The sequence below is a fragment of the Aedes aegypti genome, chromosome 3 (genome assembly GCF_002204515.2).
Source record: "Aedes aegypti strain LVP_AGWG chromosome 3, AaegL5.0 Primary Assembly, whole genome shotgun sequence".
NCBI classification, from domain to species: Eukaryota; Metazoa; Arthropoda; class Insecta; order Diptera; family Culicidae; genus Aedes; species Aedes aegypti.
Window position 1 is genome coordinate 36,372,720 of NC_035109.1, and position 15,402 is coordinate 36,388,121.

General features: G+C 43.0%; 2 protein-coding genes across 5 annotated transcripts in view; both read right to left on the bottom strand.

Moving 5' to 3' along the window:
- Nucleotides 1-1,268: 1,268 nt before the first annotated feature.
- LOC5575394 (protein tweety-2) overlaps nucleotides 1,269-15,402 on the bottom strand; it is a 245,377-nt gene continuing 231,243 nt past the window's right edge. Inside the window, exons 5-9 of one of the 4 annotated variants that reach the window (XM_021848690.1) lie at nucleotides 5,604-6,001; nucleotides 5,266-5,538; nucleotides 4,507-4,679; nucleotides 3,440-4,416; nucleotides 1,269-3,270 (exon numbers count right to left, since the gene is read on the bottom strand). In XM_021848690.1, coding sequence (XP_021704382.1) covers nucleotides 4,553-4,679; nucleotides 5,266-5,538; nucleotides 5,604-6,001 — 798 coding nt within the window. In that variant the 3' untranslated portion in view covers nucleotides 1,269-3,270; nucleotides 3,440-4,416; nucleotides 4,507-4,552. Of the gene's footprint in view, nucleotides 3,271-3,439; nucleotides 4,680-5,265; nucleotides 5,539-5,603; nucleotides 6,002-15,402 lie in introns of all 4 variants that reach the window. The other 3 variants (XM_021848692.1, XM_021848691.1, XM_021848689.1) reach the window with 3 other exon arrangements.
- On the bottom strand, nucleotides 2,281-4,536 carry LOC110677653. Its single transcript, XM_021848552.1, has 4 exons — nucleotides 4,533-4,536; nucleotides 3,614-4,416; nucleotides 2,909-3,270; nucleotides 2,281-2,368 (listed from the first exon to the last, which is right to left on the bottom strand). Exons 1-4 carry the CDS (start codon nucleotides 4,534-4,536, stop codon nucleotides 2,281-2,283), a joined length of 1,257 nt encoding a protein of 418 aa, XP_021704244.1.

The following is a 15,402-nucleotide window of genomic DNA, read 5'->3' on the forward strand; positions in this document are numbered from 1 at the left end:
AGATCTGGTGTGCTGGATTCATGACAGCGCAGGAAAACATCGATGAAGCCGACCTCAATTTGGATTTGGTCAAGTAACGGCTGCTAGCGGAAGAGCTGATCGTCAGGGCGAGACCGTTGAGGACCGAGCGGCGGCGTTTGTGGGTCACCAGTATAGCAAGAATGGTGACAAATTCAAAGGGAATGGCACAAGTGCGGTCAAACCGGTCGCCTGAAAAAGCACTGCAAAAAGAAAGGAGTTTAAGCTACCACGTGTCAGAAAGAGATTAGTTTCATGGCCAACCGTGATGTACCAGTCACGCCAAAATGCAACGCAGGCCTGGTCGCAAAGGAGGAAGGCGTGATTAACGGCATCAGCAATTATACTGTTTCCCGAACATGCGTAAAGTGCTCTAAGTGTCGAATCTTCGAGACAATTTGCTGTCGATTGAAAAGCTGGCTGCTGCTGTTCCTCAAGAAAGAAGCGGTGCTCAAGAAAAATGGAAAAATCGTTGCTACGGCCAAGGTGGCATGGTAAAAATCGTACAGAAGTAGTTGGCAACTGACGTGGACTTCAAGACGAGATAGAATCGATACTGCGATGCCTGTGCCCCTCTTCTTTGTCATTTTCTCCATGTCCCTTTTTGGTAAGATGAGGCGTTGTTAAAAATCACGCTGGAACAAAATCCCAGGTCTCCTGTCAGTTGACGCCGTTGCATCGATTAGCTGTTCCGAAACGTCTCGTAAAATGGCTTATACTATCATTGAACAACAACATCTGAACAAACGCCCGGATGTATGCAACATATAAGCAACCGCATTAGTATACTATCTATATATATGCAGTTAAGAAAGCATTTTTTTATAAGGCCCAATTAAAAATGGGGCAAAAGTAAAAACTGAAAAAGCAGTATTTGTTTTAAAAGAGAGAGCGTCTGTCTAATGCATTGGGAGTCGTGAGTTCGATTCTAATCAAGAAAACGTGAATTGCGAATGCGAAAAAATGTGATGATTTCAGTGAAGATAATGACTGACTTTTTTTTAATAAGAGGGATTTTTCTAGAGAACAAGAAGCAGAAGTTTCGATACCAACCCTGACAAAAAAATTCGCAACGCAACAAGCCCTTGCCGTCTCGTACCGACTTCAATTGTTTGTTTCGTGTTTCGAGTATTAATTCTACGCTAGGTCATTTCATTTCTGTTTGCTGTTCCTAATAGTGGTGTTACGATTAATTTGGCTTCGCTTAGATCGAAAAAAGTTGCAAGAATGCAATAATGTGTGTGTGTGTGTTTTTTTTTTTTTTTGTTGAGTGTCTGTGTATCCGTTTGTGAAAATGGTGCGCAAATGCTGCTAAACTTCCTCTACTTAACTTTCCAGATGAATGTCATCAAATCCACAATAACGGCAACGTGGCAATGAGAGGGGGATGAATGAGAATGAACATTTTCGTGTTTAGTTAAGATTCTATTCCTATTCTGTGTTTTTTTTCTCATCGATTTTTTTTAAACATATTTCACTAGTAATGAACGACATTTCTCCCCGTCCGGTTCAGTTCAGCCTACGTTTGCTTTTATGTGTTCGTGATCGTACGGTGAAGTTGATTTGCTTCTAATAATGAAGAATATTCATTTCAGTAACATTAACAACAGATCGCATCGTCCCGGCGCTTTGTGTTTGCGATAATTCTGTTTAACTCTCTACATCTCATTGTTAGCTTTTTAAAACTTGTTTATGTTGTTCTTTCAGTAATTCACGTAAAAACATCGTCAACCTACAACTATTTACAGTTCTGGCTTTGAATTGGTTTCTTGTTCAATATATTTGGGTGCGCTATTTGTTTGTGTTTGTGTGAGTGTGCTTCTCGTGCCACCTATCGGTCGATTCGTTTGCATTTCGTGTGTTTGTGTCAGTGTTCGTTTGGTTACGTATCGTATTGTATTTGTGATGCCTCTGGGTTCTGCCGCGATCCAACGCCTACTTGGAGGGAAGACGGGTATCGAATGTTAAAAACCATATCTTAAAACTATCACAAAATTGTCAAATGTTGTTCAACTCAACTTGTGAAGTATGGATCCCTATGTTGATCTTCCTCCGAGTCCGACTGGCAACCCTGTTTTGTATTCGCTAGATTTTATTTAATCGAATAGTTAATTCTCGTTCTGTGTGTTTTCATAAGAATCGAAATGGAGGGCAGTTCGAACAAACTTTTTAAACAATGATGGAGGAGGAATGCATCGACAGTAAAACCATTCCTCCGCGAACCAAACACATCTAGAAACAAACTTAAAAATCAAACCTTTCTCACAATTCCGTCACCGAGTAGAGATCATTGTTGGCCTGTAGTCCTCCGCGCTGCAGCGATCGGTAGTACACGTTCGGGTTCTTGTTGCTGTCCACCGAACGCGAATCGTGATGATACTCGTGACTGTGGCCTCGGTGCGAGCTTCTTTCCCGTTCACGATCCCGATCCCTGTCTCGATCTCGATCTCGGTCTCGGTCTCGGTCTCGGTCTCGGTCTCGATCCCGATCCCGATCGCGATCTCGTTCCCGTTCTCTTTCCCGCTCGCGCTCCCGATGTTCTCGCTCTCGTTCGCGTGCTTCGTTCGATCGCGACTTGCTGAGGATGCTCTTCGGCTGTTGCGGTTGTTGAGTCACAGCCTGCTGTGACTGCTGCTGTTGTTGTTGCTGCTGCGGCGGTAACGGATGGTGATGATGGTGTGGCACAGGTTGTTGCAGCGGCTGCGGTTGCGTTTGTGTGCTGAACGACGTCGTGTTCGAAGAATGATGGTGATGATTTTTCGGTAGTGTCTGGTAGCTTTGCTTCTGTTTCTCACCGCTAGGCTTCTGGTATTGCTGCTGCTGCTGTTGTAGTTGTTGTTGATGGTGCTGCTGCTGTTGCTGTTGCTCTCGTTCGCTGCTTCCCGAGTACGATCGATTGCGGTTGGACTTCTGTTCGTACCGGGAGTCGTGCGTCTGATAGCCGCTTGCTGCCGCATGTTGCTGCTGCATGGAGAGCTGTTCCCGCTGCCAGGGTTGTTGGGTCAGTTGATGGTACTGCTTGAAGTGCAGCTGGTTCTGCAATTGGAGCTGAATGGCGTTGAAGTTAGTCTTGCCGCTGGCACTGACGACGTGACCGTAGGACTGCAGAGACGATGAAGACGACTGGTGCGAGGGAGGTTGAGGTAATGGTTGTTGAGGTCTGCCGGTGCTGGAGGAGACCGACGAGGTCCGGGATTGGTACAGGGATTCGTCTTTGTGGCGGTTCTTCGGCGGCAGCATCGGTGGTGTTACCTGCAAGTGGAAAAATGGGGAGTTAGTTGAGGTAATTGCTTAAAATGTCAAAAATACTAAACAAAATCTGAAAGATTCGATTGCAGTAAAGCCCTGATTACTGTATATTGGTCACGGTATTGTTTTTTTCAAGGTGTTGAACTTCCAAATGCAAGGAAAATTAACTCACCTTGGGTGGTATCGATGGCTTCTGTTGCACCTGCGGTGGATGGTGCTGCTGCTGTTGTTGTTGCTGCTGCTGCAGTTGATGTTGCTGTAATAGCTGTTGTTGGTGTTGCTGCTGCTGCTGCAGTAGCTGTTGTTGCTGCTGTTGTTGTTGATGATGCTGCGGTTGAGGAGACACTTCTTTGACGCTGAGCGAGCTCTGCTTGCTCGGTCGTTGCAGCGAACGGTACTGATTGAGCGTGGCGGCACAGAGCGGCTGTTGATTGTTCTTCAGGCTGCTGCTGTTTTGCTGAGCCGCGGTCGGAATCTCTGGCAGTGGTTGGTTGATGATCGAAATGTTGCTCTTGGTGGTAGCCGTTGACGCGGATGATGGCGGTGGGCTAGCGAAAGTCGATCCTGCTCCCGTTTCGTGGTAGAGTTGATTGGTGCTAGATAGAGACCGGTGGTGTTGAGTTGGCTGAGGTGCCGGCTGATGATGAGAGGTGTCGATGCTGTAGACGGTCGGATGTTGATGCTTGCTGTCAAGGTTACTCTCCTTTTTCAAGATGGACGTAGTTGGTCCATCGGCGAATCCACTGGGCTTCTTGTAGGGCAACGTAGCACACGAGTACGATTGATTGTAGTCTTTGGAGACGGTTGAGATGTTCAACTTGGGTTGAGTCGTTGCCTGGCGTTCTGGTTTATCTTGCAGTTGAGTGTGTTGAGTCTGCGGTTTGTTGAACTGAGAATGGGCAACCATGGGCTGTTGGACGCTCTTCAGGTGGGGACTTGGACTAGTGCCTCGTCCTCCGCTTGCGTATCGGCCGTGAGCTCGTAGAGTGGCACACTTGTTCAAATTGACCATCGTTTGGTTGCTTGAGGTTCGAACGGCCTTCGGGCCAATACTCACATACTTGGGGTCAAAGCGGTTGAAGCCATTGTTACTAATGTCACGGGGGTCCTTATCGGCGAGGGTGGCGGTCGAGGCGGTCAGTTTCTTATCTGCAAACGTATCGACAGGCGGTTCGTTAGCCAAGACTCTCTTAGCGGTAGGTGCGTTGCTGTGGGAGATTGTGGGAGTTCCGAACTCACCTAGTTTGTTGCTGCCTGCACTTGACACATTGCAGGCAGGCGAGTCTCAGTAGAAGTCGCTCGATTCGAGCGTTTTACACTGTTTACTAAGCGTTGCGTATTTGCCGTTGTTCGGCCCGGCCAGGTGGCTCTGCTGCGACGGTAACCGACCCAGGGTGTGGTGTCCGGATGCTCTGTTACGTGAAGAAAAACGGGACTTTAGTGATTGAAGTGGGACAATATGATTGTGGCTATGTGCAATGGTTGTTTTTGTGACATCTTCTATCGTTGTTGGCGCATGGTATTTTTGAAAAAGGTGGGAACAAGCAAACTAGCAGTTCTTATAAACTAATTTTAAACAAATTCTGAAATGTTTACCTTATTATTCGATTCTTTGATTCTAGGGTATTCCTACCGTAAGTTGGAGTCTGTCCAAATACGATTCAGTTTTGTTCTTCGAGTTCAAATTTTGAAGAGTTAGCATTATAATTTCATAAATATCTGTTTTGAAAATCAAAAAGTGTGCCTTCTAATTCCTTCTAAACAATAAAATCAAATAAGGGGCATGTCACATGATACCCTTTTTGTGCATACGATTTACCGTTCTACCGGTGGTCCTCTTTTTTAGCGTTTTAAAGAATCAAAGAAAATCAGAAGTACTTTTAAGAAGATAACAAACAACGAAGTGTCGCTTCACGAAAAAGCAATGGAAATCCAAAATCGGCTTGCACTGAAAACTGAAAAATCATAAAATCAATATACAAAATAAAAAAGCCATGCCTGTTATCATGCACCACAACATTATAATCTGGCGGTGGTGACTCATCGCCACTGTACGATGCCAACCCGCGCAATCCGTGTGTGGTTCCGTTGCGGCCGCTACTCGGAATCAGCGTTCCTCCGGTGGTCCCATTACTGGTGGCAGCCTGGGCATGAAGCAGCGTCCGGTTGACCGTCATCGTTCCGGCCGTGATCTGCGCCGATGCTGGAGATGCCGTGGCCGCACCGGCCGGAAACAATGGTGCCGTTTCCGATTTGTCCTCGTAGGGTCGTCTGAAAAAAACACAATCAACATGTCTTCATTGATCAACCAGTATATAACCCAAATCCGGACTCACTTCTTCGTCAAATAGATCCACGTGTGCGAATCGACGCACACCAGCAGACTCAGAATCGCAGCCGACACCAAGCTGGCCAGCAGCATCAGTGTAAGGCCGAATAGTCCACCCTCGCACAGACCCCGGGTGGCGTTTGCGTAGTGCTCCATGACGGCACGGCGATCGGCCCTAGCGGAAAGAGCAATCAACTGCCGTTTGCTGTCGTCCAGCTCTTCGCTCAGTCGATTGATTTTGGAGCTCATCTCGAAGCGCGGGTACAAGTTGATGGCAATTCGGTTCATGATGTCCAGCGCTTCCTTGGCCCGGTCCAAGTAGTCTTTGGATTCGTTCAGTCGCAGCACGTACCGATTGGTGCCAACCGAGCTGCAGTACGTGTACTGGACGTCTTTGAGCTTTTGCTGTGGATGGAAAAAAGAGAAAGTTCTTTGTTTAGTGTATCAAATCAGAAAAATGATTGAGAATTCTTGAAAATTGTATCCACAGAGATGTAAACAACAATTTTGAAAAAACTATTATGGGATCAAATGTAATTAGACAAGTGTCGAATGGCTTTAGGACACATGGCTAATCGTAGTTTGGAGGAGAGTACTTTTCATCGGAAGGCTGATAAATGCTGGGCATGACGTACCATTGGTACCTTGCGTATCTAAAGCCGACACCACCTACCGACACCACCTACCGCCTCGGGTACAAGCAACCTTAGCGAAGATCGGGTAATCAACCCCGGGAACTTTGGTCGAATACTGAGAGGGAATGGTGGGTTTGCTTCTGCAAACCTAAAGCGTCTGAACTCCATGTTAGGAGCGGCTCACAACAGCATTTGCTCCCCATGTCAGGGGCGGCAGATCATCGTTCGAGTGCCAGAGAAGGAATCTAAGATAAACTGTACAATATGACCCTCCGAACATTTAGGGGGTATGGTCCTCCGGAAATCTGGGGGTTTGGTGTCAGACCCTGCAAGCCAGCCGTCAAAACATCAAGCAATGAATAATCAACGAGAGAATACAACCCGGGACAATCGACGAAGACCAGAGCGAGGTGAATGGACTAGCGACTGGAAGCTCGGTACGTCGAACTGTAAATCTCTCAACTTCAACGGGAGCACTCGCATACTCGCCGACGTGCTGAAGGACCGCGGATTCGGAACCGTAGCGTTGCAGGAAGTGTGTTGGAAGGGATCAATGGTGCGAACGTTTAGAGGTAACCATACCATCTACTAGAGCTGCGACAACATACACGAGCTGGGAACAGCTTTTATAGTGATGGGTGATATGCAGATCACCACAGCAGACAGAATCACAAATCAACCACGTTATGATTGATGAACGACACTTCTCCGACATTATCGTGGTGCTAACATCGACTCTGTCCACTATCTGGTGATGGTTGAGCTGCACCCAAAACACTTCGTCTTCAAAAACGTATGGTACCGACGGCCGACCCGGTATGACCTGGAGCGGCTTAAGTAACCGGATGTCGCAACTGCATACGCGCACCAACTCGAGGCTGCATTACTGGAAGAGGATAAGCTGGATGAAGCCCCTCTTGAGGACTGCTGCAGTACAGTGAAAGATGTCATCCATGCACCTGAGAGAAATTCATTCACTTTCGCTGGATTTCCTACGCAACCGAATACAGTCCAAACTAATTCCGTTTAGCACCGCGCTTCCTTCTTCGCAAAGAAAGAGAGATGAATATTGTCCATCCCTTTTAGAATCTTTGGAACTGTTTGCTTGTCGTCCTGGCCAACTCGCTGTACTGAAGAGCCTGCGTCGGTAGAGCCTAAACATCTACTGTGCGAACTTCGTCCAACATGAACTCGATGAACCAGAGATTTGCTGACTTACTTGCTGTGATGCGACCTCTCGTCGTTTAATGATTGTCCAAGTGAGGCACAGTGGACGTACTTCTCCGACCGACAATATTTAGCTGATCTGCGATGTCGGCAATCAATCAGAGTAAGATACGACCCCTCATAGAAAAATGCGAAGGTTGATATTTGTGTCTCTTTCCTGTAAACAGCATGGCCGGGATGATGCGAAATAGGATCATATTTAGAAACAGGCGATGCACAGAAACGACCACCGGCGCACTGGCTTCGGAACGTGAAAACTCTTCAGGCTGACATGAACACCTTCTTCTTGAGGCGCTGACTATCGCTTCTGTTGACTCAGTGGACGTTCTGGTCGCTGAATTGCGTAAACATCGCTGGCTGCTGAAGTTATCGCCATCATATAGTTACTGAAAGTTCCCAGATCTACAAATCCAGCACGCTGTTTGTGGAGTGCCCAGTCTAAACCGATATTAGCCAGCAGCTGCTGCACTAGCTCGTTCAGCAGCGACAGGTTCATCAGATGGGCCTGCTAGTCCGCTCCTTTCAGGTGCCGTAGAAGATTTTGCACAGTGATGCCGAAATTGACCAATGTTTCCAACCTTTCTGCCTCCGTTGCTGAAAGCAACGGCCAACTCTGCAGCCTCATGAGGCTTTCTGCATCTGAATAGCCACACATTTCCTACTCACAAAAAGCAGCCAGTCCTCGGGGTTTCCCGAAAACACCGGTAACTCCTAAGGAACTATTTGCCTTGCTGATAGCTGCTGCTGAATTTGCCCCTGTGGGACTGATCTGGTTGAAACGATAGCGAACTACTCAGTGGATTCGGGTTTTACAAGGGAATCATGAAATCCAGCAGGCTCGCTGGTGGATTCCTAGAGCCTACTTTTCCACCAACCAGTCAAGGTTAAAGTCGCCGTCTACTAAAGAGTGTCCACGATGAAATTACCACACTATGAAATTACTCTAGCTTTTTAACTGTTTGGTAGAATTTAATGAAAATTTGGGTGGATTTAGTTCTTAGTGCATTATTTACATCCTGCAAGTTTTAAAGTCCTGTGATCAAAACTCGCGGAAATGGAGTCGAAAGAACAGCTTGTGCGTGATAAAATCTTGCGCATTCATCACGAGAACAAGGATTTTTCGCATCGTTCCATCGCTAAAACGTTGGAAATCGTGAATGCCACGGTGTCGCGAGTGATTAAGCGGTTCGAGGAACGATTGACCACCGATCGGAAGCCCAGAAGTGAAGAAAAAAGTATTCCGTACAACACCAAAAATCACAACCGCGTAGTTGGGGCCTTCAACCGAAACCCGGACGCCTCCGTTCGGGATGTGGCTAAGAACCTGCACCTAAGCCGATGTTTTGTCCAGAAGGCCAAAACTAAGGCTGGGCTTCGAACGTTCAAGGTACAAAAGGCCCTTAATCGCGACGAGAAGCAGAACAAGTCCGCCAAAACCCGTGCCAGGAAGTTGTACCTCAACATGCTGACGAAAGTTGAATGCAGCATCATGGACGACGAAACATATGTGAAGGCCGACTTTAAACAGATCCCCGGCAACGTGTTTTTCATGGTCAAGGATAAGTTCAGCGGAGCACGTCCGCACTCAGAAGATGTCCAAATTTGCGAAGAAATTCCTGGTTTGGCAAGCCATTTGCACGTGCGGGAAGCGGAGTGCACCTTTCGTGACCCAGGACACGATGAACGGACAGGTTTACATGAAAGAGTGGCTCCAGAAGCGGCTGCTTCCTCTCCTGCAGGCCCACAACGTCCCAACAATCTTCTGGCCGAATTTGGCCTTATGCCACTACTCCAAGGATTTGCTGAAGTGGTATGCGGGTAATAAGGTCAATTTCGTGCCGAAAATGTTCAACCCTCCCAACACTCCGGAGCTCCGCCCCATCGAGAAGTACTGGGCGATTATGCAGCAGCACCTTCTTAAACGACCTAAGGTAGTGAATACAGTAGAGGAACTGAAGAAATTATTGGTTTACATGCAAAAAACGGTTGATTCACAGGTTGTGCAGAATCTTATGGCCGGGGTTAAGGCCAAGGTGCGGGCATTTGCGTATGGACTGTAAATGAAATACGAGTTAAATGAAGTTCAAAAGTTATTTTTCAATCCCTTGAAAATTTGATGGCAATCGGATGAAAACTCGAATTTTGCGAATCAATTTTGTGGGTGGCAATTTCATCGTGGACACCCTTTAGCATGCCAGCGTGATCCTTTATTCACCGGTTGGCTTTATCCTTACTGCTCACTCGACTTTTTAGGCTCGCAACCCTTTTGTCGTCATCTTCGTTCGCCTCAGCCATCAACAGGGCGTACTTTTCATCTCGGAACAGTTTTTCCATAGCTGCTTTCACCTGCAAAGCTTTTTCCTGACGTTCCTTTTTTAGCTGGTGTTGCTTCAACATCCGATTTTTTTCCGGCCTTATGCTCTTCCTCAAACTTCATCAATCGAAGTTGAATCCTCATCGACCGACTGCTCCGACTGGATTTGCCGGATTTCGACATGTCGTCAACGGTAATGGCAGAGGTACATTTGCTGCATAACCGACATTTATCTCGGATGCCATCGTTCACCATGAGAAATGATACCGATCCTTACAGGCATCACAGCCTACCAAATTTTCCTCCCGATCCGGCACATTACATGCAATCCAATTCTGCAAATCCGAGCTCGTTGCCATCATCAAACAATCTCTCCTACGATTGTTTTTGCTGGAAACCCGTCTTCGACCAACACCTTGATCGGAATTCTTTAAAGAATGTTCCGATGTCGAAGTAGAGATCAGGATCCAGGGATCTTTTGGCGAAACCATTACACAGCGCTTCAAAAGCTAAAATACAGTAAAATAAATTGAATTTATAGTGGTAATAGAAGTAATTTAGCCTTCAATTCCGGTGACCATTGACACCAAATCTACTTCCGGTCGATGGATGTGGCAAACCAGTAGCGTAGCTAGGGGGGTGCGGTAGGTGCGGTCCGCACCGGGCCCCGGGTTCCTAGGGGCCCCTAAATCATGGTTAATATTTCCTGTAGTAGTAGAAATTCGGTTTTTAACAAACTAAAATGTGTACAAAAAGAAAAAAAATCAAGTTTGGAGGGGCCCCTGTAGCATCCAGTTATATTGATAAAAAGTGTTTATTTTAGCACAACGTTTTTAGCAGTTTTTAGCACAACGTCCTGTTTTTTTTATTCAAAAATACATCATTCTGTTAATCAAAAAATATCCAGGCCCTCTGTAAGTTGAGCTGGAGGAAGCCAGGAACTGCTTTGGAAATATTTCTATTGTGAGCCATATTTTAAACAAAGCCGGTATTCAAGCCTTTCAAAATGAATATATTCCTAAGAGCGATTATTCTATGGGTTTACATATTCATCATGGAAAGCTTCAGGAATTCTTCTAGTGATTTGTCTAGAACCTTTTCTTCAAGAAAACATATAAAGATTTGTACAGGGACTGTTATAAAGATTCCTCTAATGTTTCTCTCAGAAATTTGATTTGAAAAATTTTAAAAGATATCTAGATTTGAAAAACTTTAAATGATTTCATCAGTGATGATTATGTGATTACTGTTCATCAGCCCAACAATGTGCTAATTATCCAAGAAATTCTCACAGGATTTCCTAGAAATTTTCTTTTAGTTCTACCGATATTCCAGCAATAACTATCTCAGCGTCATAACTACAGGAATATTCCTCCTACAAGAATACTTTCAAGAAATTATACAAAGTTTTATTCCAAGTTTGAAAACATTCGTGTTGAAAATTTATAGAGAAAACAAACAAGAAAAGCTCTCATGACATTTTTTCCAGTACCGGGTACCCCCGTTGGTTTGACCACATTTAATCTGAACACTTTTTAATCTGTAGCGGGGTAATTTGCACATCGTTCAAATTAAAAATGGTTCAAACGTCATTAAACTCATGGCACAGAATAAAGTGAAATGGAACGCTGTGGAACGGAACGCAGAATAAAAACAAAATAGTGAAAGAGGTAACCAGAAACACGTTTCTAGGGTGACTAGATGTTCAAATTAAAAATGAACCCCGATGGTTTGCATGAGGTACTGTTCAAATTAGCGGGGGTGTACGGTATCAGTTTATGTAATTTTAAAATCACTCCTTCAGCCATTACCCCACAGATTATCACACGAATTGTTACATTTCATTTACATTAACTAGATTCAAGCAGGGATTCCTCATACTTTTCTCCAGACATTTTGAGTTCTTTCAAACATTTCTTGAATAATTTTGTGAAGAAATTTCTCAATAGATTCTTCAATTTAATAGTTCATTTAGGGTTTAAGATCACAAAATACTACAGCAACTATTTCTGTAATTCTTTTAAGAGAAATTCCAGGGATTTCCACTAGAAATCCTACAAAAAATTATGCAGGGTTTCGTTTGGCCACATTTTCAATAATTACTCCATCAGTTTCTCGGAATGCTTATTCAAGAGTCTAGAAGAAATCCGGAGATCTTTAAAGAGCTTCTCCCTTGTAGAATTGTATCATCTATTTTACCACAACCAGTGATATCTCTAGAATTTAGTTTAGAAATATCCACCTGTTTTTTTTCAGTAATTATTTCTGGAAATGTTTTTAGCATATTTTTGGAGGCGTTTCTAGAGAAATCCTAAATTAATTGTTTGCGAACTTCTTTTGGGAAAATTTTGGAAAAGCCTGATGAAGAATTCTTATAGAAAGATAGAGATACAGATAAATTTATAGTTGCAATATAAAAGAAACTATAAACGAAAAAAAGGAAATTAAAAAAAAATCACAATAGAAACTGAGAAGAAATTTCTGAATTCTATGGGCCCGAAAAACCGTTATTATGCAAAAAAATGTCCATCAAATCTGAGCATAGGGCTCGATTCCTGAGGTCATTCTGCACCTCTCGACCAATTTAAAAAAAAAACCCTTGGAGGAATCTCGATTTGATGTTTTTGACCTCAAAATTCAATATAATCCTTATTAAAATTTTGCAATAGCACTGAAAAAACTTACAAAAACACACAAAAAGTTGGCTAAGCTGTTGATATGTAGTGGGGATTTTTATTTATTTCCGTACAAAGTGGGCCGAAGGGTCTCAGATTCTCATGAAACTTTTTCCACAGGCAGGGCTCATCAATATATGAATAAAAAAAATTGAGAAAAATTCAGGGTAGCTTATTTTCCCGGAAAACTCAGTTGGATTTTTTTTTTTGTTTTCCTCCGACACTACTTACTTTGAATAATCATAACTCAAGAACGAAGCATCGTAGAAACAAAATTTTTTTTTATGAAAATGAAAGCAAATTTTCTCAGAAATAAATAAAATACTAACTGGAAAAAAATTTCCACAAAATTTTCCACCGTTGAGAAAATTCGTAAAGAAACGCCGGAAAAATTATGCTCCAACTCGTGGAAAATTTTCAAAAAAATATTTTTGAGAAGAAAGCCACTCAGACAGGCATGAGTTCTTTTTGATCCTGTTTGTGCACAATACTAATCATTTGTGAAAACATATTGATATTTTGCTTATTACACTTTTTGTGATTAAAAAGGCCAAATTTTCAAACTTTATCAAAAAATAATCCAAGGGTGCTGCAAATCATTTGAAAACGGCCTCTTTCTACACTTTTCTTACACGTCAAGACCCATGTAAACGCGTCCCTGATCCATCCAATTTTTTTTTGTCGAACAGTGTAAGCCATGTGAATACTTTTATAGTCGATTAGAGCCAGTATCAACCATTTGCTTCAAATCTGGAATGATTTGGTAGCTCTGGTACGCTCACGTCAATATCAGAATGAACTTACATGGGCGCTGACCTCCACCTTAGTGATGGAACTTTTTCTTCTGGCCTTCTAACTAAATGACCAGCCCACTGAAGTTTGCCTATTTTATTCGCTCAATAGTTTTCGCTTCTGTTCTCAAATAAATGTGCTTAGAGAGCCAAGAATAAACGTTTTTCACAAGACAAATTGATAATGGTGTTTCATTTAGGTATGCTTGCATTCATCGTTACTCTGTTTGTGTGAGGTCAAAAACATAAAATTAAGATTTCTCGAGATTACTCCTAGGGATTTTTAAAATATTGGTCCAGAGGTGCAGAATTACCTCAGTAATCGAGCCCTGTGCTCAGATTTGATGTACTTTTTTGCATAATAACGGTCTGTCGGGGCACCGTGTGAACCGCAGGATTAGTTCCGAGAAAGATAACTTCCTTGAATATTAATCTTTAAAAAAATCCCTGAAATAATGTCAGAGGGTTTCTATGGAGAAAAAACAGGATGAACACTTCTTCCCGAACGAAAATCTGGAGGGAATTCTTTTTAAAATTTATGAAGGAATCGCATAATGCACTTCAAAAGAAATCTTTGAGTTTTTGACTGAAGAAAACATTGAACAAATACCTGGATTTCATTCTCAGGAAATAATGAAATATATGTAGTAATATTTGGCTTAACGTCACTAAAAATCTCCAACAGATTTTTTTAGAAAGACCCTCTGAGAGATGACTGGTAGGATTCTCTGAGGAATCCTTATTAAAACGTGGCTCTTGATCAGTCTATTTTCGATCACTTTTTTCAGGCAGGAGGTCTCTAGATCCAAGACACTGAGCCGCTACCAGCCCTGTTGATTAGTCACATTGTATTTTAGCCTAGCGACGCACACTCCTAGTTTAAAGGGCCTCCAAATTCAACTCTGCACCGGGCCCCGAAAACCCTAGCTACGTCACTGTGGCAAACTGTGTTTACATCAATTAAAATCAACGACTAATCTAACTCAATTCCTTAATTCATGCATTTACAAATTATAGAAATTTCACATACATTGATCCGATTCTTGGATTAGGTTTAGTGGTACACGTAACGCTCCTAACAGGTAATATGCCCCATCAACAAGAAAGGCGACAAGTTAGATTGTGAGATCTTTCGAGCGATCAAAGTGTTATCCCAGATCATCTTCCGTCGTCTGTTACCTGTAGTAAACGATATTGTGGGAAGTTATCAAGCCGTTTTCGTTGACGGCCGATCGATAATGGACCAGATCTTACTGTATGGTACATCTTTCAAAAATGCCGTGAATACCAGGTCCCAACTCATCAGCCCTGGGCTTGGGATTATATTTTCCAGGGAGCGATGAATTTTGATAATTGATCGCTGTTGTTAGTAGTTTTGATAAGATGTTGGGTGAATTTCAAAGCAATGGCAACCTTTTTATCACAAAATTTAGATTTTATCTTCTGACCTGAAGATTCTGGTTAAACTACTGTACTATGCAGTTGGGCTGCACTAGGCTATCACTCATCAAAATTACTTTCACTTCGGGAAAATATAGTTTCAAGCTGGCGAGAAGATTAAGAACTGAAGTTGGGTTAGGAGCACAATCAGACCCTTGAATGTGCAATGTTGCGGATAGGAGCAAAGGGAGATCAATAGCATCTACTTAAAATAATAGAGCAAAAAGCCGTTCCATGATTAGGTAATGTTTAGCGATCTTCTATGGTGTTCTAGTACTATATAATTCTTTACAAATGGGAATTCTGGCCTTGATAATATCAATAGTGATAAAAACATAAAATAATACCTAATACTTAATAAGTACAATGTAGCTTCACTGTAATAATAAATGAAATAAAATCAATTTTCTATACTTGACGAGGTTTTGAAGACAATCAATGAGTGAAAGAACTTCCTATTAGAAGAGCCACATCAGCTAAGGCTATACATATACAAATGTTGGTCATAGGGTCATGGCGAGTATTCGGTGTGTATGTCTATGACTGATTCTTATCTAAAAGGGGCACTAGAAAACCACGCGGACAATTTCGAAACAAATTGTTTTTATACATCGGTCTTACGATCCGAAAGGCTCAGCTATGCTGCAAAGTCATTTTATAAGCTATTCATTACTACTGTTTAATTGTTTATAATTCTAACAAAACTACATAATTAACTCATTAC